The 27769-nt window shown below is 44.8% G+C and overlaps 1 protein-coding gene across 4 annotated transcripts; it reads left to right on the top strand.

The window, feature by feature from the left end:
* The first annotated feature begins 22722 nt into the window (after nt 1–22722).
* On the top strand, nt 22723–27657 carry RPL6 (ribosomal protein L6). 4 transcript variants are annotated; one of them, XM_005217785.4, is made up of 7 exons: nt 22723–22775; nt 23709–23942; nt 24030–24128; nt 25262–25405; nt 25941–25989; nt 26816–27000; nt 27448–27657. In XM_005217785.4, exons 2-7 carry the CDS (start codon nt 23709–23711, stop codon nt 27598–27600), a joined length of 864 nt encoding a protein of 287 aa, XP_005217842.1. In that variant the 5' UTR covers nt 22723–22775; the 3' UTR covers nt 27601–27657. The 4 variants fall into 4 exon arrangements, with proteins under 4 accessions (XP_005217842.1, XP_005217843.1, XP_024832934.1 ...); XM_005217786.4 differs by having other exon boundaries at nt 22757–22935; XM_024977166.2 differs by lacking the exon at nt 22723–22775 and adding an exon at nt 23054–23294.
* Nucleotides 27658–27769: the final 112 nt, after the last annotated feature.

The following is a 27769-nucleotide window of genomic DNA, read 5'->3' on the forward strand; positions in this document are numbered from 1 at the left end:
CAGCCACGGCGTGGGGTTGGTCCTCCCGGCTGCTGCCCCTGGCCTTGGGCTTAGGCGGGGTGGGGTAGCTCCTCCCGGCCACTGCCCCTGACCTTGGACGCTGGGTATCTCCTCTCGGCCACCACCCCCTGACCTCAGACGTGGGGTAGCTCCTCTTGGCCTCCGCCCTTCAAGCGTGGGGTCCTCCCGGCTTCTGCCCCTGACCTCGGACGTGGGGTAGCTCCTCTCGGCCGGGCCCGTCGCAGCCTTGGAATACGGAATGAAGCAGGGCAAAGACTAATAAGAGTTTTGCCAAGAAAATGCACTGGTCATAATGTTAGGTAGGTAGAATAGGGAAAAGGAGTCCAAAATGGCGGTGGCTAAAAGACAACGAAGGTCCGAGGACCAGAGTGAAGACTTCAGGCAGAACAGAACAAACAGAACAAACAGCACTCCTGGCTAAGCCCAATTTGCATAGGGCAGGCCCAGGTGGAGGAAAAAAACATATAAAGGGAGGAGCCAAAGCGCTTTCTCTCGAACTCTCTCTCCAGTGTGTGTGTGCCCTTTTCTTTATCTCTCTCTCTCTCTCTCTCTCTCTCTCCCCCTCTCCCTCTTGCTATCTTCTAAATAAAATGGAAGGTGTGAACCATCAGGGCAAGGGCTTCGGCCATGGTATTAGGCCTGGCTAGGTTTTGTGAGGGGATGGAATTAATATGCTAATGAGTGAGAAGATCAGCCCAGCCATTGGGGAACCACCCACTCCTCCCTCTTCTGACCTTGTGCCTTGGAGCTGTCCTGCCACCTCTGGGTGTGTCTGTTGGCTTATAGATTGGGGATTAAGGTTTACTTGAATTTGACTTGTCATCTTGGACCCAATTGATTTTAATTGGTTTACGTTATACCCTTGTGCTATGTCATTCTTTCAAAGGTTGTGCTCTGCCCCCTTCCCTCCTGTTTCATGCTCTTTTCCTGAGCCCCATCCAGACCCACAAGGCTGCCTCTACAATCTTCTGGAGAGACAACCAGAAAATAGTTGGCCTTGGGAGGGAAATACTCTATAATATTCAACCCCCTAATCCTACCCAATACTGGTCACACTGGAGATCTTGGGGACGCCCAAACTCCAGTCTGGGGGATCCCAGGAGGTCATCACGCCTTGACCTGCCTAGGGATCGGTCTTCGAAAGGTTGTCATGCCTCAACCTGTTCGGGGAATCTTCTAGTCCCAGGGTTCCCAGGAGGTCATCACGCTTCAACCTGCCCAGGGACCCAATCCTCGGGAGGCCGTCACGCCTCGACCTGCCTGGGGATTTGGTCTCTAGGAGGCTATCACGCCTCAGTCTGCCTGGGGATCTGCACCCTGACCCGGGGACGCCTGGCTCTCAGGTTGCAACAGTTCTGGGTAGGATAAACTTCAGAAAGACTCACCCTTAAGGAAATCGAAAGAGGTCTTTTTCTTTTCTCCCTGTCATGACTGTCTTTCAGATGGGAAATAACAAATCCACTTCCCGGCAGACGCCCTTGAAATGTATCCTTGATAACTGGAAGCTGTTCGATCCTCTAGCTCTAAGGAGAAGTCGTTTGAAATTCTTTTGTGCCACTGCGTGGCCACAGTATCCACTGGGGGACGAGGAACACTGGCCTGAGGATGGAACTTTAAATTACAATACCATCCCACAATTAGAATTATTCTGCGAAAGACAAGGGAAATGGACAGAGATCCCCTATGTCCAAATTTTCTTCCGACTAAGAGATATGAAAGAACTCTGTCTTAAGTATGGGATTGTAGTACGCCCTAAAAGTGAGCCCACTAGGCAAATGGTGTTAGGCACAGGCAACCAAGAAAAGGAACCCCCTCGTGAAAGCTCACCTCCCACAGCTCCCAAGTTGCCTGGTGCTCCTTCCTCGTACCCAAACGTGCCCCCATATCCGGGAGCACCTCCTCCACAAAAGCCAGCTCGAGTATGTCCCTTAGTTGAAACTGGAGGAGAATTCGGACCAATCCGGGTCCATAAGCCCTTCTCCCTCTTAGAACTAAGGCAGATCAAACAAGACCTGGGAAGTTATACAGATGACCCAGGCAAATATATAGATACATTCCAACATATTACCTTGGCCTTTGACTTGACGTGGAAAGACATCATGGTCATATTTAGTCAAACTTTATCTGATCCTGAACATACCAGGGTCTTAAATGAAGCCTGGAGGTGTGCAACAGGGCTCCACATGTCCAGTGATAGATACCCAGTAGGGGAAACTGCAGTCCCCTCCTCCGATCCTAATTGGAATTATAATGACCCTGAGCACATCTGGGAAAGAGATAATTTTCTAATCTGTGTGAAGGCAGGACTGAAAGCAGCCCAACAAAAAGTAATTAGCTATGCCCGGGTCTCAGCAATAACTCAGGAGCCCAATGAGAACCCCATGCCTTTCTGGAGAGGCTAAAAGAGGCACTCCAAAAGTTTACCAATCTGGACTTAGACTCTTACGAGGGAAGGGTGATTTTAAAGGACAAATTCCTGTCTCAATGTGCATCAGATATCAGAATTAAGTTACAGCAGCTACAACAGCAGGACCCTGCTGTCTCTTTAGATGAGATGGTCCAGACAGCCACCAATACCTTTTATAACAGAGAACAGGAGAAGGAGGCCAAGGCCCAGGAGAAGGAGAGAAAGAGACAAGACATGCCCAGATGCTGGCCGCCCTCCAGAGAAGCCCTATGGCAAACCCCGAGTCCTTGAGGGACAAGGCACGAGACAGATGCCTGATCTGTAGACAGGCGGGGCATTGGGCAAAAGAGTGTCCAAACCGTGGCAAGTCTCCTAGAACGGCTTGCCACAAATGCCATCAACTGGGACATTGGGCGGCACTCTGCCCTTGGGACCCAAGAGCCTCAAGGTCAAGCGCCAAGCCTACCCTCACGATGGTTCAAGAGGACTGAAGCGGCCCGCTCCAGCCAGCCCACCTGTCACAGATAACCATCAAGGGGCTGGAGCCAAGGGTGCAATTGGATGTGGCAGGTAGGTCCAAGAATTTCTTGGTTGACACAGGGGCTACCTACTCTGTCTTGATCTCCTACTCCAGAGCCTTCTCCTCCCAAACCTGTACCATTTTGGGTGCTACAGGAAAAGCAACTACTAAAAGATTCACCCGAGCACTTCTTTGTTGCTGGGATGGACAAATATTTTCCCACCAGTTTCTGGTGGTCCCTGAGTGTCCTACCCCCTTATTGGGAAGAGATATACTCACTAAACTGGGGACCACCCTTGTGATGGGAAGCTTTTCAGCCCCTAGAGCTCTACAGCTCCTGGTTACTACTGAAGAACCCATTACACCTTCAATAGAGAGGGACCAAAAACTTTGGGAAGACAAAATTAACCCCCAGGTGTGGGACCAGGGGATTCCTGGGTGAGCCCACCAAGCTGAACCAGTCATCATTGTCCTCCAAGATCCCACTCGGTTTCCTAACCGGAAACAATATCCTCTCAAAAGAGAGGCTCGGGAGGGACCACAGCCTTTAATAAATAAATTCCTTGCTTGTGGGCTATTGGTCCCTACCAGTTCGCCATGTAACACCCCAATGCTGTCAGTAAAGAAAAAAGACGGAACCTGGCGAATGGTTCAAGATCTCCAGATTATAAATGAAGCTGTAGTCCCCCTCCATCCCACAGTACCCAATCCCTATGTAATCTTGGGAGAAATCCCACCCAGTGCCAAGTGGTTTACAGTCTTGGATCTCAAAGATGCATTTTTTTTGCATACCACTGGCTAAAGAATCCCAATACCTTTTTGCCTTTGAGTGGGAAGCTCCAGGAGAAAAACACCAACAGATGACTTGGACAGTATTACCTCAGGGGTTCAGAGATAGCCCCCACCTGTTTGGACAGGCCCTTAGCCAGGACCTCCTAGATCTGGACCTGGGACCTAATAGGAAAATATTACAATACGTAGATGACCTACTAATCTGCTCTCCAAATGAGAAAAGTGCCCAACAACATGCAATTCAGGTTCTAAACCTCTTGGCAGAAAGGGGATATAAAGTCTCCCGTGCTAAGGCACAGATGGTCGAGACAAAGGTCACTTACCTGGGAGTTCAGATTACACACGGGTCCAGGAAGCTGTCCTCTGATCGGGTACAAGGAATTCTCCAGTTGCCCTCCCCCACGACTCGAACACAATTGTGAGCTTTCCTGGGGCTAACTGGTTATTGTAGAATCTGGATACCCAACTATGGTCTAATTGCCCAGTCCTTATACAAAAGCTTAAAGGGACGAGATGATTCAATCCCACTGATGTGGGGAACTCCTCAAAAGGAGGCAGAGGCTACACTAAAACAGGCCTTAACTCAGGCACCTGCCTTGAGGTTGCCAGACCCAGAAAAAGCATTCCAACTTTATGTCCATGAAAGAGAGGGAATAGCCTTGGGAGTGTTAACTCAAAGGTTGGGATCTGAGCCCCAGCCTGTAGCTTACTTATCCAAGAGGCTCGATCCAACTTCCCGAGGTTGGCCCCCCTGCCTTCGAAATCTTGCAGCTATTGCAATCACGATAGAAGATGCTTTAAAACTCTCCTTTGGGAGCAAACTAACTATTTTTACCAGCCACCAAGTAAAACAACTCCTAAATGGGAGAGGCCATTTATGGATGTCTGATCAAAGAATCCTCAGATATCAAGTAATGCTGATGGAAAATCCAGGCCTCACTATATCCCCCTGTGAGGTTCTTAACCCAGCCACCCTCCTACCTACCCCCGAGGGCTCTCTCCTGTTTCACTCTTGTCTAGAAACCTTGGACCACTGGACAAAACCCTGAGAGGGCTTGTCAGAAGAGCCTTTGACCAATTCTGAGGAAATCTGGTACACTGATGGAAGCAGCTTTGTCTTGGATGGAAAAAGAAGAGCCGGGCATGGAGCAGTCTCCAATTTTGAGACCATAGAGGCTAAGCCTCTGCCACCAGGTACTTCAGCCCAATTAGCTGAGCTCATAGCCCTGACTCGAGCTTTAGAGCTGGGAAAAGGAAAAAGAATAGCCATTTACACTGACTCCAAGTATGCCTTTCTGGTGCTACATGCACATGTGGCTGTTTGGAAAGAAAGGGGCCACTTGACCACCCGAGGGTCCCCAATCAAATATGGTGATCAGATTCTTCGACTCTTGGAGGCAGTCCATCTGCCCACTGAGATTTCAGTCTCCCACTGTAAAGGACACCAAAAAGGGAACATGGAAGTGGCACGAGGTAACCAAGCAGCTGATCAGGCAGCTAGGAGAGCAGCATTACAGAACCATGACCTAATAGGGATTGCCACTTAGTTCCACAGACTAATTTGCCAGAAACTCCTTCATATACTGAAGGTGAGACTCTTAAAGCTAAGAGCGAGGGCTTTCAAGAAGATCATATGGGGTGGTTCCAAAAGGAGGGACTCCTTTTTCTGCCTGGAAACCTTCAATGGAAGTTGGTTAACTCCTTACATGCCACTACTCATTTAGGAGAAAAGGCCCTCCAAAGATTACTAGAAAGGTCCTTCAGAGGAACAGGCTTCCAAACAACTATAAGACAGGTGGTCTCCTCTTGTCCCACTTGCCAATTAAACAACCCCCAAGGAGCTCGAAGACCCCAGCTGGCCCAGCCCATCCAACCCTGGGCCTACCCAGGAGAGGACTGGCAGATGGACTTCACCCAGATGCCAGTTTCTCAAGGGTATAAATACCTATTAGTTATGATAGATACATTCACAGGATGGATTGAAGTCTTTCCCACCCAGACTGAGAAGGCTGAGGAGGTGGTAAAAAAACTGCTCCATGAAATCATTCCAAGATTTGGTCTGCCCAGGTCATTACAAAGTGAAAATGGGACATCATTTACTTCTAAGGTCACCCAAGGAGTCTCAAAAGCATTGGGCATTACTTATTATCTCCATTGTGCCTGGAGGCCTCAGTCTTCAGGAAAAGTAGAAAGAGCCAATCAATTCTTAAAATCAGCGATAAAAAAGATAACCCAGGAGACCTCCCTGGGATCGAAGGAGGCTTTACCAATAGCTCTCCTCCACACCGCATTGCCCCTAAGGAACAGGTTGGTCTTAGGCTTTATGAAATGCTATATGGGAGACCTTTTGTTTATGTCAATGACCTCTTCCTAGATCCAGAGGTTCAGACCCTCCAGTCTTATATCATGGCCATTGGGCAATTCCAACAGGATATATGCTTGTGGGGTATGAACCAGGACCCAAAAGATTCAAAAGAGTCACCACTGTATGCTCCAGGAACTCAAGTCCTAATTAAAGTCTGGAAAGATGGGTCCCCAAAGGCTCAACTCCAGCCCACATGGAAGGGCCCCTGCCCTGTAATACTTTCTACCCCCACAGCAGTCAAGGTACCAGGATGTGACTCCTGGATTCACTACTCACGAGTCAAGCCATGGAAGAAAACAGAAGAGGACACTCAATACACCTGTGAGCCCCTGGGAGATCTCAGATACCTATTCAGAACTACCAATGAGTGCCATTCTAATGAACACCCCCAAAATCTGGTTTCTGGGGATAAGATTTCTCAGGATAACTCTAAGAAGCCAACACAGCTTGACAGAGACTGTACTCCAAGACAGACAGGAGATAGATCTTCTGATTCCTGAACAAGGAGGGACTTGAGCTATCCTGGCGATGTGAATTTAAAATTGACCAATGTCCCTACTAGTCCTTGTTATGCTATATTGATGATGCTTATGATTATTCCATGTACTGTCAATTGTCTAACCTGTTTCGTCTCTGCCCAGGTCAACCAGCTACAACATGCAGTGCCAGTTCAACAAAGATATAAAACTACAGATGACCACGGAAAATATCACACACCCTTGGACACCGCTATAAGGACTCTGAGGCTTGAGACTAGCAAGAGGGCAAGGCCCAATACCCCTCGCCGCCCCAGTTCAGCAGGAAGTAGCCAGAAAGACCTCGATGCCCCTATTCCCAAAGAATTGGGCCTCCCATCTCTTGAGGGGGGAATGTTAGGTAGGTAGAATAGGGAAAAGGAGTCCAAAATGGCGGTGGCTAAAAGACAACGAAGGTCCGAGGACCAGAGTGAAGACTTCAGGCAGAACAAACAGAACAAACAGCACTCCTGGCTAAGCCCAATTTGCATAGGGCAGGCCCAGGTGGAGGAAAAAAACATATAAAAGGAGGAGCCAAAGCACTTTCTCTCGAACTCTCTCTCCCGCGTGCGTGAGCTCTTTTCCTTATCTCTCTCTCTCTCTCTCTCCCTTTGGCTATCTTCTAAATAAAATGGAGCTTTAACACTGAATTGCCTAAGAGCTGTAACACAGTTTGTCCAAGACCCAAGAGCTGTGATGCACTGTGGGCTTTAATGTCCGTCGCTCCAAATCCTTGTTTGTGACGAGACAAAGAACCAAGGAACATACACTCGCGTGACAATAACAAACACCCTCTTCCAACAACACAAGAGAAGACTCTACACATGGACATCACCAGATGGTCAACACCAAAATCAGATTGATTATATTCTTTGCAGCCAAAGATGGAGAAGCTCTATACAGTCAGCAAAAACAAGACCAGGAGCTGACTGTGGCTCAGATCATGAACTCCTTATTGCCAAATTCAGACTTAAATTGAAGAAAGTAGGGAAAACCACTAGACCATTCAGGTATGACCTAAATCAAATCCCTTATGATTATACAGTGGAAGTGAGAAATAAATTTAAGGGCCTAGATCTGATAGAGTGCCTGATGAGCTATGGAATGAGGTTCGCGACATTGTACAGGAGACAGGGATCAAGACCATCCCCATGGAAAAGAAATGCAAAAAAGCAAAATGGCTGTCTGGGGAGGCCTTACAAATAGCTGTGAAAAGAAGAGAAGCGAAAAGCAAAGGAGAAAAGGAAAGATATAAACATCGGAATGCAGAGTTCCAAAGAATAGCAAGAAGAGATAAGAAAGCCTTCTTCAGAGATCAATGCAAAGAAATAGAGGAAAACAACAGAATGGGAAAGACTAGGGATCTCTTCAAGAAAATCAGAGACACCAAAGAAACATTTCATGCAAAAATGGGCTCGATAAAGGACAGAAATGGTATGGACCTAACAGAAGCAGAAGATATTAAGAAGAGGTGGCAAAAAAAAAAAAAGAAGAGGTGGCAAGAATACACAGAAGAACTGTACAAAAAAGAGCTTCACGATCAAGATAATCATGATGGTGTGTTCACTCACCTAGAGCCAGACATCCTGGAATGTGAAGTCAAGTGGGCCTTAGAAAGCATCCCTACGAACAAAGCTAGTGGAGGTGGTGGAATTCCAGTTGAGCTATTTCAAATCCTGAAAGATGATGCTGTGAAAGTGCTGCACTCAATATGCCAGCAAATTTGGAAAACTCAGCAGTGGCCACAGGACTGGAAAAGGTCAGTTTTCATTCCAATCCCAAAGAAAGGCTATGCCAAAGAATGCTCAAACTACCACACAATTACACTCATCTCACATGCTAGTAAAGTAATGCTCAAGGTTCTCCAAGCCAGGCTTCAGCAATATGTGAACCATGAACTTCTGGATGTTCAAGCTGGTTTTAGAAAAGGCAGAGGAACCAGAGGTCAAATTGCCAACATTCGCTGGATCATGGAAAAAGCAAAAGAGTTCCAGAAAAACATCTATTTCTGCTTTATTGACTATGCCAAAGCCTTTGACTGTGTGGATCACAATAAACTGTGGAAAATTCTGAAAGAGATGGGAATACCAGACCACGTGACCTGCCTCTTGAGAAATCTGTATGCAGGTCAGGAAGCAACAGTTCGAACTGGACATGGAACAACAGACTGGTTCCAAATCGGAAAAGGAGTATGTCAAGGCTGTGTATTGTCACCGTGTTTATTTAACTTCTATGCAGAGTACATCATGAGAAACGCTGGACTGGAAGAAACACAAGCTGAACCAAGATTGCTGGGAGAAATATCAATAACCTCAGATATGCAGATAACACCACCCTTATGGCAGAAAGTGAAGAGGAACTAAAAAGCCTCTTGATGAAAGTGAAAGAGGAGAGTGAAAAAGTTGGCTTAAAGCTCAACATTCAGAAAACTAAGATCATGGCATCCGATCCCATCACTTCATGGGAAATAGATGGGGAAACAGTGGAAACAGTGTTAGACTTTATTTTTCTGGGCTCCAAAATCACTGCAGATGGTGACTGCAGCCATGAAATTAAAAGACGCTTACTCCTTGGAAGGAAAGTTATGACCAACCTAGATAGCATATTCAAAACCAGAGACATTACTTTGCCAACTAAGGTTCATCTAGTCAAGGCTATGGTTTTTCCTGTGGTCATGTATGGATGTGAGAGTCGGACTGTGAAGAAGGCTGAGCGCTGAAGAATTGATGCTTTTGAACTGTGGTGTTGGAGAAGACTCTTGAGAGTCCCTTGGACTGCAAGGAGATCCAACCAGTCCATTCTGAAGGAGATCAGCCTGGGATTTCTTTGGAAGGAATGATGCTAAAGCTGAAACTCCAGTACTTTGGCCACCTCATGCGAAGAGTTGACTCATTGGAAAAGACTCTGATGCTGGGAGGGATTGGGGGCAGGAGGAGAAGGGGACGACGGAGGATGAGATGGCTGGATGGCATCACTGACTCGATGGACATGAGTCTGAGTGAACTCCGGGAGTTGGTGATGGACAGGGAGGCCTGGCGTGCTGTGATTCATGGCGTCGCAAAGAGTCGGACACAACTGAGCGACTGATCTGATCTGATCTGATCTGGTGGCTCAGAGGTTAAAGCGTCTGCCCGGAATGCGGGAGACCCGGGTTCGAACCCTGGGTTGGGAAGATCCCCTGGAGGAGGAAATGGCAACCCACTCCAGTACTCTTGCCTGGAGAATCCCATGGAGGGAGGAACCTCGTGGGCTATAGTCCAGGAGGTCGCAAAGAGTCGGACACAACTGAGCGACTTCACTTACTCACTCAAGGGCTTCCTTCGTGGCTCAAACGGTAAAGAATCTGCCTGCAATGCGGGAGACCTGGGCTCGATCCCTAGGTTAGGAAGATCCCCTGGAGGAGGGCATGGCAACCCACCCCAGTATTCTGGCCTGGAGAATCCCCATGGACAGAGGAGCCTGGTGGGCTACAGTCCATGGGGTCACAAAGAGTCGCACACAACTGAGGCGATACAACTGAGTGACTAAGGCACAGCAGGTGAATGCTAAATTTTGCGATACCGCAACAAAACACTAGAAGAGTTCATTATGTTTTTATGTCAATGGCAAGTCATTTAACAAACGTTTTGGAGTCGTCACTAGGAGAGAGTCTCTGAGACTGTCAGAATTTTTGAGGGGTTCAAGTAAGCCATTCTGCACTTTATTCGTTGTGATACATCTTCTGAAGTAGCAGTTTCTAAGAGGTATTTTGCTTAAGAAGCCGAGCAAATAAATGTGCTGACATCCCATTCTCAAAAAAAGAACAGTGTCAGCTCTTCCTGGAGAAAATTACATGCCTGGACAGTGAATAATTCTGAATGGGTATGAAACGGAGTAGGACACTATGGTCCTTGCCTCAACTTGCCTTTCCTCTGTGGAAAAACTTTAGACAAAGAACACGTTTAATCAGAGAAGTGAGAAAATGCAGAAGCAAAGAAAAGCAGTCAAACAGGACAAAACAATAATACTTTAGTCTGTAAGCAAAGTCAAGGATTTTAGTTCCTTCTCAAAGGCTGTAGATAGTATTCTGAGCCCCATCCTGTGAGTGGTCTTACAGAATCTAAAACCCCCACCAGGTGGAAGAACTTAACAAGATGATGACCAGACTGAAGCCATGAAACAAGTTGCCACAATTCTGAGAACTGACCTCAAGAAAATGGGAACATACCAACCCTGGAACTGAAGGTCAACTGTACTTAATCAAAGATGACTCTGGTCAGGCCAATTTCAAGATGGATATCAGAGCTGACTGTGCTATTTCTACACGTAGCTCCCTCCCTCTGCCTATAAAAACTCTTGCCCCCAGTTGTCGGGTAGCAGACTCAGCCTTTGGACAGGAATTGCCAGCATCCGAAATAAAGCAAACTTTGCTCTTCGCCAACCTTGACTCTTTACTGTCTTTTGAGCAGTGAGTAGCCAGATCCCACTTTTAGTTACTGGTACTAAATGCAGCCTATTAAGATCTTATTCATCCTAATCCATGTGGAAGGCAGACGTGTAGAAGCCCCATGTTTCAACAAACATGGCATCTCTGCCTCTACCGTGTTCAGAAGTGTCCCACTAATATTTCTGAGACCTTCATAAGCATCTGATCACTGCATTTGTATCCTTAGTCACCCAGAACCAGAAAAGGTTACATTATTCTCAGGGACACAGCCATGAAGCAGGTGGTTTGTATACATCAAGGCATAAACCTCTAGCCACCAGCAACAGCGAATGGAAGAGAATGGAAACTCCAAGCTGAAACATGTCATATTGTGTACATGTTACCTTAGGGGCTGCAGTGAAGTTTAAAACATACACACACACACACAACCCTAGAAGATATACTGTGCTGTTGGTTTTACAAGACATAATAACTGTTCTTATTTTTAATTCTATTAATATGCACAGCAAGCTGTCTTATTCATCTTCATTAATCAGTTCTTTCATCTTCACAGACTGTTGGTTAAGAGTGCACTCTTTGAAATCTAATCCATGCTGTGGGCAAGTTACTGCACCTCTTTGAGTCCGAGTTTTCCCATAATAGTATCCTCTATAGAGGCTGTTGGGAGGATTCAGTGAAATAAGGCAAGACACATAAAACATGCTATGTGCCTAGCACATAGCATACAGCATTGCCCTTACTACCCCTGCTGTATAATTTTTAGCAGAATATTTGGCACATAGTAAGACCCCGCAGGGTCCTGCTCCATTACATCAGTCACAGCTATGACCTAGATGGTGATGACGGTGCTGGTGGCAGTGACAAGAACAGATATTTATTTAGCCCTTTCCATGCATAAAATACCATACTTAGTGGTTTTGTATATATTAACTTATTTAATCTTCCCAACAAGTCTGTGAGGTACATATGGTTTTCTCCATTTTAGAAATGAAGAAACAGAGGGCAAATTGGCCAGGGAGGGAATGCGGAGGAAACGAACAATCATGCTCTTTGATGCCTCCATGCCCCCTGCATTTATTGTTCCAATTGCCATTTCCATCTGCTAAATTTGTATCTAGTCTTCCAAATCCAATGCAAAACCAAACTGTTTTGCAAACCTTTCCTAAATCCCCCACAAGAAGTAATTTATAATTATTCATTTCTCTGTTTGTTTTTTCCTTGAATATATGTTCTCAAGGGCAGGAATGTACTTCATTGGTTTTAAATTCTAGCCTTTTCTACTACTGTATTACACAGGGAACTATATCCAATCTCCTGGGATAAACCATAATGAAAAATAATATTTTTAAAAGAATATATCTATGTGTAAATTGACTCACTTTGCCATACACCAGAGATTGGCACCCCAATGTAAATCAACTATATTTCAATAAATATGGTAAAACAAATTCTAGCTTTTTAAACCTGCTGTCATTGAGCACAGGCTGTAGTCTGATTAGGCGATGCAGGCATTAGGTAATTGTGGAGAAAATGTCCCTGGAAGGTCCCCATCTAGCCTTTCATCGGATAGATTTCACTTTATTTGGTAATCAAGTCCTTCATCCATCTATGTGCTAAGTCCTTCCAGTCCTGTCCAACTCTATGGGACCCCATGAACTGTAGCCCACCAGGCTTCTCTGGCCATGGAATTCTCAGGGCAAGAATACAGGAGCAGGTTGTCAAGCCCTCCTCCAGGGAATCTTCCAGACCCAGAAATCCAACCCACGTCTCTTGCATCTCCAGCACTGGGAGGTGTGTTCCTTACCACAGGCACCACCTGGGAAACTCATTCATCGATCAGTTCATTTCAGTCGCACAGTCAGGACCGACTCTTTGCAACTCCATGAACCACAGCACACCAGGCCTCCCTGTCCATCACCAACTGCCGGAGTCTACCCAAACCCATGTCCATTAGTGATGCCATCCAACCATCTCATCCTCTCGTCCCCTTCACCTCCAGCCCTAAAACTTTTCCAGCATCAGGGTCTTTTCAAATGAGTCAGTTCTTTGCATCAGGAGGCCAAAGTATTGGAGTTTCAGCTTCAACATCAGTCCTTCCAATGAACACCCAGGACTGATCTCCTTTAGGATGGACTGGTTAGATCTCCTTGCAGTCCAAGGGACTCTCAAGAGTCTTCTCCAACACCACAGTTCAAAAGCATCAATTCTTTGGTACTCTGCTTTCTTTATAGTCCAACTCTCACATCCATACATGACCATTGGAAAAACCATAGCCTTGACTAGACAGACCTTTGTTGACAAAGTAATGTCTCTGCTTTTTAATATGCTGTCTAGGTTGGTCATAACTTTCCTTCCAAGGAGTAAGCATCTTTTAATTTCATGGCTGTAATCACCATCTGCAGCGATTTTGGAGCTCCCCCCAGAAAAGTCAGCTACTGTTTCGACTATTTTCCCATCTATTTGCCATGAAGTGATGGGACCAGATGCCATGATCTTAGTTTTCTGAACGTTGAGCTTTAAGCCAACTTTTTCACTCTCCTCTTTCACTTTCACCAATAGGCTCTTGAATTCCTCTTCATTTTCTGCCAAAAGGGTGGTATCATCTGCATATCTGAGGTTATTGATATTTCTCCCGGCAACCTTGATTTCAGCTTGTGCTTCCTCAAGCCCAGAGTTTCTCCTGATGTACACTGCATATAAGTTAAATAAGCAGGGTAACAATATACAGCCTTGACGTACTCCTTTTCCTATTTGGAACCAGTCTGTTGTTCCATGTCCAGTTCTAACTGTAGCTTCCTGGCCTGCATACAGATTTCTCAAGAGGCAGATCAAGTTGGTCTGGTATTCCCATCTCTTTCAGAATTTTCCACAGTTTATTGTGATCCACACAGTCAAAGGCTTTGGCATAGTCAATAAAGCAGAAATAGATGTTTTTCTGGAGCTCTCTTGCTTTTTCGATGATCCAGCAGATGTTGGCAATTTGATCTCTGGTTCCTCTGCCTTTTCTAAAACCAGCTTGAACATCTGGAAGTTCATGGTTCACGTATTGCTGAAGCCTGGCTTGGAGAATTTTGAGCATTACTTTACCAGCATGTGAGATGAGTGTAATTGTGCGGTAGTTTGAGCATTCTTTGGCGTTGCCTTTCTTTAGGATTGGAATGAAAACTCACCTTTACAGTCCTGTGGCTACTGCTGAGTTTTCCAAATTTGCTGGCATATTGAGTGCAGCACTTTCACAGCATCATCTTTCAGGATTTGAAATAGCTCAACTGGAATTCCACCACCTCAACTAGCTTTGTTCATAGTGATGCTTTCTAAGGCCTACTTGACTTCACATTCCAGGATGTCTGACTCTAGGTGAGTGATCACACCATTGTGATTATCTGGGTCATGAAGACCTTTTTTGTACAGTTCTTCTGTGTATTCTTGACACCTCTCCTTAATATCTTCTGCTTCTGTTAGGTCCATACCATTTCTGTCGTTTATTGAGCCCATCTTTGCATGAAACGTTCCCTTGGTATCTCTCAGTTCAGTTCAGTTCAGTTCAGTCATTCAGTCGTGTCTGACTCTTTGCGACCCCATGAATCACAGCACACCAGGCCTCCCTGTCCATCACCTACTCCTGGAGTTCACTCAAACTCACGACCATCAAGTCAGTGATGCCATCCAGCCATCTCATCCTCTGTCGTCTCCTTCTCCTCCTACCCCCAATCCCTCCCAGCATCAGAGTCTTTTCCAATGAGTCAACTCTTCACATGAGGTGGCCAAAGTACTGGAGTTTCAGCTTTAGCATAATTTCTTCCAAAGACATCCCAGGGCTGATCTCCTTCAGAATGGACTGGTTGGATCTCCTTGCAGCCCAAGGAACTCTCAAGAGTTTTCTCCAACACCACAGCTCAAAAGCATCAATTCTTCAGCGCTCAGCCTTCTTCACAGTCTAACTTTCACATCCATACATGACCACAGGAAAAACCATAGCCTTGACTAGACGAACCTTTGTTGGCAAAGTAATGTCTCTGCTTTTGAATATGCTATCTAGGTTGGTCATAACTTTCCTTCCAAGGAGTAAGCGTCTTTTAATTTCATGGCTGCAGTCACCACCTGCAGTGATTTTGGAGCCCAGAAAAATAAAGTCTGACACTGTTTCCACTGTTTCCCCATCTATTTCCCATGAAGTGATGGGACCAGATGCCATGATCTTCGTTTTCTGAATGTTGAGCATTAAGCTAACTTTTTCACTCTCCTCTTTCACTTTCATCAAGAGGCTTTTTAGTTCCTCTTCACTTTCTGCCATAAGGGTGGTGTCATCTGCATATCTGAGGTTATTGATATTTCTCCCGGCAATCTTGATTCCAGCTTTTGTTTCTTCCAGTCCAGTGTTTCTCATGATGTACTCTGCATAGAAGTTAAATAAGCACGGTGACAATATACAGCCTTGATGTACTCCTTTTCCTATTTGGAACCAGTCTGTTGTTCCATGTCCAGTTCGAACTGTTGCTTCCTGACCTGCATACAAATTTCTCAAGAGGCAGATCAGGTGGTCTGGTATTCCCATCTCTTTCAGAATTTTCCCAGTTTATTGTGATCCACACAGTCAAAGGCTTTGACATAGTCAATAAAGCAGAAATAGATGTTTTTCTGGAACTCTCTTGCTTTTTCCATGATCCAGCGAATGTTGGCAATTTGATCTCTGGTTCCTCTGCCTTTTCTAAAACCAGCTTGAACATCAGGAAGTTCATGGTTCACATATTGCTGAAGCCTGGCTTGGAGAACCTTGAGCATTACTTTACTAGCATGTGAGATGAGTGTAATTGTGCGGTAGTTTGAGCATTCTTTGGCATTTCCTTTTTGGGATTGGAATGAAAACTGACCTTTTCCGGTCCTGTGGCCACTGCTGAGTTTTCCAAATTTGCTGGCATATTGAGTGCAGCACTTTCACAGCATCATCTTTCAGGATTTGAAATAGCTCAACTGGAATTCCACCACCTCCACTAGCTTTGTTCGTAGGGATGCTTTCTAAGGCCCACTTGACTTCACATTCCAGGATGTCTGACTCTAGGTCAGTGATCACACCATCGTGATTATTTTGATCATGAAGCTCTTTTTTGTACAGTTCTTCTGTGTATTCTTGCCATCTCTTCTTAATATCTTCTGCTTCTGTTAGGTCTAAACCATTTCTGTCCTTTATCGAGCCCATCTTTGCATGAAATGTTCCTTTGGTATCTCTGATTTTCTTGAAGAGATCTCTAGTCTTTCCCATTGTATTGTTTTCCTCTATTTCTTTGCATTGATCGCTGAAGAAGGCTTTCTTATCTCTTCTTGCTATTCTTTGGAATTCTGCATTCAGATGTTTATATCTTTCCTTTTCTCCTTTGCTTTTCACTTCTCTTCCTTTCACAGCTATTTGTAAGGCTTCCCCAGACAGCCATTTTGTTTTTTTGCATTTCTTTTCCATGGGGATGGCCTTGATCCCTGTCTCCTGTACAATGTCACAAACCTCATTCCATAGCTCATCAGGCACTCTATCTATCAGATCTAGGCCCTTAAATCTATTTCTCACTTCCACTGTATAATCATAAGGGATTTGATTTAGGTCATGCCCGAATGGTCTAGTGGTTTTCCCTACTTTCTTCAATTTAAGTCTGAATTTGGCAATAAGGAGTTCATGGTCTGAGCCACAGTCAGCTCCTGGTCTTGTTTTTGCTGACTGTATAGAGCTTCTCCATCTTTGGCTGCAAAGAATATAATCAATCTGATTTTGGTGTTGACCATCTGGTGATGTCCATGTATAGAGTCCTCTCTTGTGTTGTTGGAAGAGGGTGTTTGTTATGACCAGTGCATTTTCTTGGCAAAACTCTATTAGTCTTTGCCCTGCTTCATTCCGTATTCCAAGGCCAAATTTGCCTGTCACTCCAGGTGTTTCTTGACTTCCTACTTTTGCATTTCAGTCCCCTATAATGAAAAAGACATCTTTTTTGGGTGTTAGTTCTAAAAGGTCTTGTAGGTCTTCATAGAACCGTTCAACTTCAGCTTCTTCAGCGTTACTGGTTGGCGCATAGACTTGGATTAATGTGATATTGAATGGTTTGCCATGGAAATGAACAGAGATCATTCTGTCGTTTTTGAGATTGCATCCAAGTACTGCAATTCGGACTCTTTTGTTGACCATGATGGCTACTCCATTTCTTCTGAGGGATTCCTGCCCGCAGTAGTAGATATAATGGTCATCTGAGTTAAATTCACCCATTCCAGTCCATTTCAGTTCGCTGATTCCTAGAATGTTGACATTCACTCTTGCCATCTCTTGTTTGACCACTTCCAATTTGCCTTGATTCATGGACCTGACATTCCAGGTTCCTATGCAATATTGCTCTTTACAGCATCAGACCTTGCTTCTATCACCAGTCATATCCACAGCTGGGTATTCTTGTTGCTTTGGCTCCATCCCTTCATTCTTTCTGGAGTTATTTCTCCACTAATCTCCAGTAGCATATTGGGCACCTACTGACCTGGGGAGTTTCTCTTTCAGTATCCTATCATTTTGCCTTTTCATACTGTTCATGGAGTTCTCAAGGCAAGAATACTGAAGTGGTTTGCCATTCCCTTCTCCAGTGGACCACATTCTGTCAGATCTCTCCACCATGACCCGCCCATCTTGGGTTGCCCCACGGGCATGGCTTAGTTTCATTGAGTTAGACTAGGCTGTGGTCCTAGTGTGATTAGACTGACTAGTTTTCTGTGAGTATGGTTTCAGTGTGTCTGCCCTCTGATGCCCTCTTGCAACACCTACTGTGTTACTTGGGTTTCTCTTACCTTGGGCGTGGGGTCTCTCTTCACGGCTGCTCCAGCAAAGTGTAGCCGCTGCTCCTTACCTTGGATGAGGGGTATCTCCCTTCCTGATCTTCAACGTGGGATAGCTCCTCTAGGCCCTCCTGCGCCCGCGCAGCCTCGGCTCCTTGGTATCTCTAATATTCTTTAAAAGATCTCTGCTGGAGCCAGCCAGCAAAGTCGATCAGGTCCCGAGAACGTGCACGACGCGACTGAGAAAGAATACTACAGCAAAAGAATACTACAGCAAAGATGGGGTCGAGAGGATCAGACACGTCTCCACGAAGGGAAGCGGTCTGACCACGACTTTATTTATACAGGAGAGCGTGAGAAAGACAAGACAGTTAACATTTTTCTTGGTTGACCTATACATCTTATAAAAAGTCACAAGAAATCTTGAGAGCATGGGAATGGCACCCTGTTATTATTTCTTACACCAGATAACATTTCCCTGTGCGTGAGAAGTTTGTCCAGAACTCCAGGTGTCTGCAGTAAATAATCGCCTAATCTCTGGGGTGGCGGGACAGAGAGCTATGTTTGCAATCAAACCCTCAAGGACTGAGGCAGCTCCCAGAGCTGTGTCCTTTAGATAAAGGACCCCATTCTCACGGGCAGCTCCCTGCAGATCTCTAGTCTTTCCCATTCTATTGTTTTCTTCTATTTCTTTACATTGATCTCTGAGGAAGGATTCTTATCTCTCCTTGCTATTCTTTGGAATTCTGCATTCAAATGGGTCCTTCAAATGGTTCCTAAGGCACAGGAGTGGCGGCTGCGATGGCGCAGGAGCGGCGGAGAGGAACTACCCCATGTCCAAGGTAATGAGCAGCAGCTGTGCTTTGCTGGAGCAGCCGTGAAGAGAGACCCCACGTCCAAGGTAAAAGAAACCCCGGTAAGACGGTAGGCGCTAAGAGAGGGCATCAGAAGGCAGAGAGACTGAAACCACAATCACAGACAACTAGCCAATCTGATCACATGGACCACAGCCTTGTCTAATTCAATGAAACTAAGCCATGCCGTGTGGGGCCACCCAAGTCGGGCGGGTCATGGTGGAAAGGTCTGACAGAATGTGGTCCACTGGAGAAGGGAATAGCAAACCACTTCAGTATTCTTGCCTTGAGAACCCCATGAACAGTAGGAAAAGGCAAAAAGATAGGACACTGAAAGATGAACTCCCCAGGCCAGTAGGTGCCCAATATGCTACTAGAGATCAGTGGAGAAATAACTCCAGAAAGAATGAAGGGATGGAGCCAAAGCAAAAACAACACCCAGTTGTGGATGGGACTGGTGACAGAAGCAAGGTTTGATGCTGTAAAGAGCAATATTGCCTAGGAACCTGGAATGTTAGGTCCATGAATCAAAGAAAATTGGAAGTGCTCAAACAGGAGATAGCAAGAGTGAACATCAACATTCTAGGAATCAGCAAACTAAGATGGACTGGAATGGGTGTATTTAACTCAGATGACCTTTATAGCTACTACTGCGGGCAGGAATCCCTCAGAAGAAATGGAGTAGCCATCATAGTCAACAAAAGAGTCCGAAATGCAGCACTTGGATGCAGTCTCAGAAACGACAGAATGATCTCTGTTCGTTTCCAAGGCAAACCATTCAATATCACAGTAATCCAAGTCTATGCCCTGACCAGTAATGCTGAAGAAGCTGAAGTTGAACGATTCTATGAAGACCTACAAGACCTTTTAGAACTAACACCCAAAAAAGATGTCTTTTTCATTATAGGGGACTAGAATGCAAAAGTTAAAGAAGGCAATGGCACCCCACTCCAGTACTCTTACCTGGAAAATCCCAGGGACAGGGGAGCCTGGTGGGCTGCCGTCTATGGGGTCGCTAAGAATCGGACACGACTGAGCGGCTTCACTTTCACTTTTCACTTTCATGCATTGGAGAAGGAAATGGCAACCTACTCCAGTGTTCTTGCCTGGAGAATCCCAGGGACAAGGGAGCCTGGTGGGCTGCCGTCTACGGGGTGGCACAGAGTCGGATACGACTGAAGTGACTGGAGTAACAGGCAAATTTGGCCTTGGAGTACAGAATGAAGCAGGGCAATGGCTCAGAGTTCTGCCAAGAGAATGCACTGGTCATAGCAAACACCCTCCTCCAACACCACAAGAGAAAACTCTACACATGGACATCACCATATGGTTGACACCAAAATCAGAGTGATTATATTCTTTGCAGCCAAAGATGGAGAAGCTCTATACAGTCAGCAAAAACAAGACTGGGAGCTGACTGTGGCTCATATCATGAACTCCTTATTACCAAATTCAGACTTAAATTGAAGAAAGTAGGGAAAACCACTAGACCATTCAGGTATGACCTAAATCAAATCCCTATGATTATACAGTGGAAGTGAGAAATAGATTTAAGGGACTAGATCTGATAGACAGAGTGCCTGATGAACTATGGACGGAGGTTCGTGACATTGTACAGGAGACAGGGATTAAGACCATCCCCAAGAAAAATAAATGCAAAAAAGCAAAATGGCTGTCTGAGGAGGCCTTACAAATAGCTGTGAAAAGAAGAGAAGCAAAAAGCAAAGGAAAAGATATACCCATTCATCTATACTTTCCTAATATTTAAAATGGTATGGTTTTCTAATGTCTTTGGTAGGCAAAATAAAAGTTTCAACTTTAGGCCTGTTCCCAAAAGTACTCAGAATTCTGTTGCTGCTGCTGCTGCTAAGTCGCTTCAGTTGTGTCTGACTCTGTGCGACCCCATAGATGGCAGCCCACCAGGCTCCCCCATCCCTGGGATTCTCCTGGCAAGAACAGTGGAGTGGGTTGCCATTTCCTTCTCCAATGCATGAAAGTGAAAAGTGAAAGTGAAGTCGCACAGTCGTGTTCAACTCTTCACGACACCATGGACTTCAGTCTACCAGGCTCCTCCATCCGTGGGATTATCCAGGCAAGAGTACTGGAGTGGGGTGCCATCGCCTTCTCCATCTGAGAATTCTACTAGTCTATAAAATGAAGCATTTTCAGAAAACGTATTCTCCTCTTTCGGCTCCTGAGAAAATTAGTTCTGTATACCCTGGTGGCTCAGACGGCAAAGCGTCTGCCTACAATGCAGGAGACCCGGGTTTGATCCCTGGGTCTGGAAGATCCCCTGGAGAAGGAAATGGCAACCCACTCCAGTATTCTTACCTGGAAAATCCCATGGACAGAGGAGCTTGGTTGGCTACTGTCCATGGGGTCGCAAAGAGTTGGACACAACTGAGTGACTTCACTATCACTATCGCTATACATACTGTTCATACTGTTCATGGGGTTCTCAAGGCAAGAATACTGAAGTGGTTTGCCATTCCCTTCTCCAGTGGACCACATTCTGTCACCTACTGACCTGGGGAGTTTCTCTTTCAGTATCCTATCATTTTGCCTCAAATTTGGAAAACTCAGCAGTGGCCACAGGACTGGAAAAGGTCAGTTTTCATTCCAATCCCAAAGAAAGGCAATGCCAAAGAATGCTCAAACTACCGCACAATTGCACTCATCTCACATGCTAGTAAAGTAATGCTCAAGGTTCTCCAAGCCAGGCTTCAGCAATATGTGAACCGTGAACTTCCTGATGTTCAAGCTGGTTTTAGAAAAGGCAGAGGAACCAGAGATCAAATTGCCAACATTCGCTGGATCATGGAAAAAGCAAGAGAGTTCCAGAAAAACATCTATTTCTGCTTTATTGACTATGCCAAAGCCTTTGACTGTGTGGATCACAATAAACTGTGGGAAATTCTGAAAGAGATGGGAATACCAGACCACCTGATCTGCCTCTTGAGAAATTTGTATGCAGGTCAGGAAGCAACAGCTAGAACTGGACATGGAACAACAGACTGGTTCCAAATAGGAAAAGGAGTACGTCAAGGTTGTATATTGTCACCCTTTTTATTTAACTTCTATGCAGAGTACATCATGAGAAACACTGGACTGGAAGAAACACAAGCTGAACCAAGATTGCCGGGAGAAATATCAATAACCTCAGATATGCAGATGACACCACCCTTATGGCAGAAAGTGAAGAGGAACTAAAAAGCCTCTTGATGAAAGTGAAAGAGGAGAGTGAAAAAGTTGGCTTAATGCTCAACATTCAGAAAACGAAGATCATGGCATCCGGTCCCATCACTTCATGGGAAATAGATGGGGAAACAGTGGAAACAGTGTCAGACTTAATTTTTCTGGGCTCTAAAATCACTGCAGATGGTGACTGCAGCCATGAAATTAAAAGACGCTTACTCCTTGGAAGGAAAGTTATGACCAACCTAGATAGCATATTCAAAACCAGAGACATTACTTTGCCAACAAAGGTTCGTCTAGTCAAGGCTATGGTTTTTCCTGTGGTCATGTATGGATGTGAGAGTTGGACTGTAAAGAGGGCTGAGCGCTGAAGAATTGATGCTTTTGAACTGTGGTGTTGGAGAAGACTCTTGAGAGTCCCTTGGACTGCAAGGAGATCCAACCAGTCCATTCTGAAGGAGATCAGCCTGGGATTTCTTTGGAAGGATTGATGCTAAAGCTGAAACTCCAGTACTTTGGCCACCTCATGCGAAGAGTTGACTCATTGGAAAAGACTCTGATGCTGGGAGGGATTGGGGGCAGGAGGAGAAGGGGACGACGGAGGATGAGATGGCTGGATGGCATCACTGACTCGATGGACATGAGTCTGAGTGAACTCCGGGAGTTGGTGATGGACAGGGAGGCCTGGTGTGCTGTGATTCATGGGGTCGCAAAGAGTCGGAGACGACTGAGCGCCTGATCTGAACACTATACAGTACCAACGAGGCTGAACTACATTTCCCATAATGCCTCAGACCCGGAAGGAAGTGAGACTCGACCTTCCTGTGATTCCTTATAGACCGGAAGCCAGGGCCTTAGTTCTCTTTCCCATCTTGCAAGGTAAGAATGGTGGTATGTCTCTTCACGGCTAGATTTCAAGTTCCCAATCTTTCGCCATCCTAGCCGAGAGGGTATCAAGTCGACATCTGCAGGAGTCAGACACGCTCGGGGCCTACTGAGAAGCCTCCCAGACGCTTCATTTCTCTCTCTTGGGTTTACGGTAGGGCACGAAGAGGGTGAGCTGAAAGGTTGTAGAGGCTCCAGTTGCTCGCCACCCTCCTGGACTGGGGAAACAGGGCCCTTCCAGGGATTCGTAGCGGACTAGTGGAGCCGCAGGGACTAGAGCGGCGGCGCGCGCTCCGGAATCCCCAATCTGGGTTCCAGAATACGCAACCTAGTTTGTCTCTGCCACGTTGTGGATTTGAGGCTGAGGCCAAATGCTGCTTTCCCCTCTTGCCCAGTCCGAGGGCCGGAAGTCGGCTCCGGGGCTTTGCGGTTTTTTTCTCTCTGGGCTTAGTTTGGACTTAGTGTGTGTGTGTCTTCGCCTTCTAAACCGAATTTCTTGAATGAGGCAGTCTGGTAAGAACAAAAGCCCTGAAAGCGAGCGATTTCAAGTTGCAGTCTCGCTGTTTCCTGGCTTTGGAAATTGTTTTGGCCTGTGCCTAGAATTTTTAATTTGCAAAATAGAAATAATGGAATAAGGACCTGTGACATCACAATATGCAGCAAACACTTAACGGGCGTGAGGTGTCTTCGGCTCGTCGAAGAGGTTATAGTGTATTGGGGGGGACAACCTAAAAATTAAACCATTATGGATGTTGTTGCAAAGGTGGGGGGATTAGGAGGAAGGCCTGTATTTTATAGTGGGAAGAATGAAAAGGACATTTTAGCTACTTGGAGGATGAGAACTTGTGGTTTGGGAGGCCTGTTAGTGTATAGCTATGGGATAACTGGTGAAATGCCTTTAAAAAAAAAAAATACACGTGTTGGTAGATGGCGGGTGAAAAGGCTGAGAAGCCAGATACTAAGGAGAAAAAACCTGAAGCCAAGAAGGCTGATGCTGGCAAGAAGGCTAAAAAGGTGGAAAAGGTGAAGAAAGTTAAGAAGGGGAAGCCCCACTGCAGCCGAAATCCTGTCCTGGTCAGAGGAATTGGCAGATATTCCCGATCAGCCATGTACTCCAGAAAGGCCTTGTACAAGAGAAAGTATTCAGCAGCTAAATCCAAGGTAAGGGATGAGGGGAACTCATTGGGCATTCTCTTAAGCTTAAAATGTTTGTCTGCCTCTGACTGTGATGTGTTTGTCTCCTCATAGGTCGAAAAGAAAAAGAAGGTTCGTGTTCTTGCTACTGTCACAAAACCAGTTGGTGGAGACAAGAATGGTGGTACCCGAGTGGTCAAACTTCGCAAAATGGTAAGATTTGGAGATCTTTAGTTGGGTGTTGAGTTGTATCCTGTGAGGATTTTTGTGTGTGCTCAAGGTTCTGGAAGTTTGTGTTTACCAGAGGATTACTAATGGAGGATAGTGAGTTTGGGGTTTACGATTTGGTTTTATTACTTACTATTCTTCAGTAGAGTTACTTTTCTGCGGTTTTGTTTCTTACAATACTGAAATAGTTTCACCTCTTGGGGTTGTGACATCTACCCTGCACAGAGCCTAGAAATGCGGCCAGACCTAAAGAACATTTGTCCACTAAAGCTGTGTTTCTTGGCCCCTCTTGACCATGCACAAGACCCAACAGTTTCTCTGTGAAAAAGAAAGGTTTGCTCTGATTTCCATTATGGGACTATTCCCAGATGTATTTCACTCTGCACAGTTGAATATTACTGCACAAGAGCAAAAATGGCACTTTGATTTCTTCTTATCAAAGGTTTTGTGAGCTGATTTTTTTGTTAGCCATTCATGTTTGTGGTAAAAGCAAAAAAATGTCCACTAAAATGATAGAAGTAGATTATTGTGAGTTACTTGTCATAGGGTCTGTTACTTGTCTGTGGGGTCTTATTTTTATAATAAATGAACTGGCAGTCTTGATCTAAGCTAGTATCTTTGGTTCTATACAGTTTGTTTTTCTTTGTGAATGATGTGGGAGTCATGCATGTTGGTGTGATGTGTATGGACATATTTTAATTGGAAAACAAGCCTTGCTTTTTTTCATAGCATACAGAACGTGTCAGGCCTTTGTTTTCTGAAATGTAGTTTACAGCAGAGTCAGAAACCTTAGAAAAGATTGAGAATGACTGCTACACGACAGTGCATAAGCCATGTAATACACTAAAGTTTGGTTTGATCCCAAATTTACTTGCTGGATCTTTCCCTTTGCTTGAAGACACAGCTCTTTCAGTTTCTACCCTGTGTTTTTGCATGAAAAGCTAATAAAGCAGCACTGACCTTTTCTACTTTTAAAATCTTAGAAGTGAAATGCAATAGTGTAAATAAAGTGTTTCAAGTAACTGAAAGACTGTAGTAAAGGTTTTACCTACTCCAGAACCAGCTCTACTGACTTGATTAGCTTACTTTAATAAGTTGGACCTGTGGGCTTTCTCCAGCCTAGGTATTACCCTACTGAAGATGTGCCTCGAAAACTGTTGAGTCATGGCAAAAAACCCTTCAGTAAGCATGTGAGGAAGCTGCGTGCCAGCATCACTCCTGGGACCATCCTGATCATCCTCACTGGGCGCCACAGAGGCAAGGTGAGTTCAGCTGCCTGGAGTTACTGCGTCCGAATACGTTTGCACTTTGGATAGGATTGGTTTACCTGTGTTAACTGCATCTAGCAGCAGGAGGTCCCATGGGAGAAATGGGATGCTCCATAACAGAACCAACAATCCAGTCCCGAGCATAATGTGTCTAGTCTATAACAGATAATTGATTACCTTTTCCTGTCTTTGGTAATACTAGTTGCAAATAATTCAGGTGTCCCTGTACTCAAAAAATATGTTTGAGTACTTCCTTAGAATGGAATTGCAGGGATAGAATTAGAGTTGAAAGATATTTGTTTTTATTGTTAAAGGTGGTGGCTGCTAATTTAAATTTTTAAAAAAGGCACACTGAACTACTGCTTATATCCTAGAGTCACCCCTGTTAGTAGTTTGGTATAATTCCTTCCAGACTGTTGGATCTATACATAGGTAGAAATTTCCTTTAACAAAATTAGTCTGTGATTTGATTAATTTAGAAGTCAGGTTTTATTTGTGGAGCCATGTAGCATTTCTTTTTAATTTACAGAGGGTCGTTTTCCTGAAGCAGCTGGGCAGTGGCTTGCTACTTGTGACTGGTAAGAAAGTCCTTGGATTTAATATTCTCTGAAATTTTCAACTCTCCCCGTCTTCAGTTTTGTTTAGAAATAACATATGTATCACTCTTATGAGTTGAAGGTGTACAGTATGATGGTTTGATTTATTAATATATATATTGTGAAATAATTACTGCAGTAGGCAAGTTAAAAAGTTCTTTGTGATGAAAACTCTTAGAAACTACTCTCTTGAATTGCTTATTTAAATGCCTGAAGTATACATTTTGCTTAGGTGGGAACCTAAGTAGAGGTTTCAGTGCCATGAGATTCTTCAGCCTATTTCATTGCCTTGTGTATAAATGCATTCTATGGGAGCAGGTATTTAACTTTATGATATGTGGCATATCATAAAGTAATTGCCACCTATAATGCAGAGTGTTTGTCTACTAATTCCAAGGAATACTGTACAAGGCCTGTGATTGGTCTGCCACTTGGCCCCAGGATGGAGTTCCTACATAGGGGGGAGGTGAGCTGTTTACTCTAGAAAACAGTGCTCAGTTTGAATTTTTCATGAGGCACTGGTGATTTTTTTTTTTTTTAACCAACCTGTATGAGTAATTCTGCTCTCTCCTGGTCTGTGTAACTTTAAGATGGGAGGGGTGGTCTGGGTAACTTTTAAGGTGTAAGGGATGGGGGAAGCGTCACATCTTGAAAAAAGCCTTGATGCTGGCAGTGGAAAGCAGTTTGGAATTTCTTCAGGCCCAGAAAAAAGCTAGAACTTTTGTCAGATTTTTTTTTTCAAATCCAGTCAGGTCTTGACCATTTGCTCCTCCTTTCCCTCACTATATTGATCCTCCCCCACCCCCAGGGCCTCTATCCCTCAATCGAGTTCCTCTGCGTAGAACACACCAGAAATTTGTCATTGCCACCTCCACCAAAATCGATATCAGTGGTGTGAAAATCCCAGAACATCTCACTGACACTTACTTCAAGAAGAAGAAGCTGCGTAAACCCAGACACCAGGAGGGCGAGATCTTCGACACAGAGAGAGAGGTGAGCTTCTATTTCTGTCTTTGTCTTCGGTAACTCTGGCTCCTCTAGTTGAGAGTGAAAATAAATAAGGTTAAGAACTGTTAAAGACTGTAAATAACAAATGAGGAATATCTGGGAAATAAATAATAATAAATAGTAATGTGCTGAATTCCTAGTTGGCAGCTAGGAGTTCAACTCAGAAGCCTGAGGTTTTGGTGAAACTCTGGTGAACTACTGTTTTCCTGGGAATTATCGATCATTTATCCTTCCTTTTATATTAAAGTAGGCAAAAGGGTAAAACTTGTTATGTATTAAAGATAGGTTATATTTCACAGCTCTCCAAAGAGGATTATCAGAATTGCCTTCTGAATATCCCCAGGACTGAGTACTTGTGAAAGAGGATTTCTTCGTTAATGTGGAGTTTGGTACTTGGGCTGTTTTTTTAAAATGATTTTTCTTTTTCTTTAGAAATACGAGATCACAGAGCAGCGCAAGGTCGATCAGAAAGCTGTGGACTCACAAATTCTGCGAAGAATCAAAGCTGTCCCTCAGCTCCAGGGCTACCTCCGCTCCGTGTTTGCTCTCACAAATGGAATTTATCCTCACAAAGTAGTGTTCTGAACTTCTTGCAAAGAACCTAATTAAATAACTTGTCATTTCCTTTGTGTCTTTTTTTAATCTGCCTCTAGGTGTGGTATGACTTATAGCCAACTTAATGGGACATTAGCCTCTACTAAATTTTAAGGAGTGGGATTGGGGGCTGTAAACTGCAGAGGAGTCTCCTCTTCAG

The sequence above is a fragment of the Bos taurus genome, chromosome 17 (assembly GCF_002263795.3).
Source record: "Bos taurus isolate L1 Dominette 01449 registration number 42190680 breed Hereford chromosome 17, ARS-UCD2.0, whole genome shotgun sequence".
NCBI lineage: Eukaryota > Metazoa > Chordata > Mammalia > Artiodactyla > Bovidae > Bos > Bos taurus.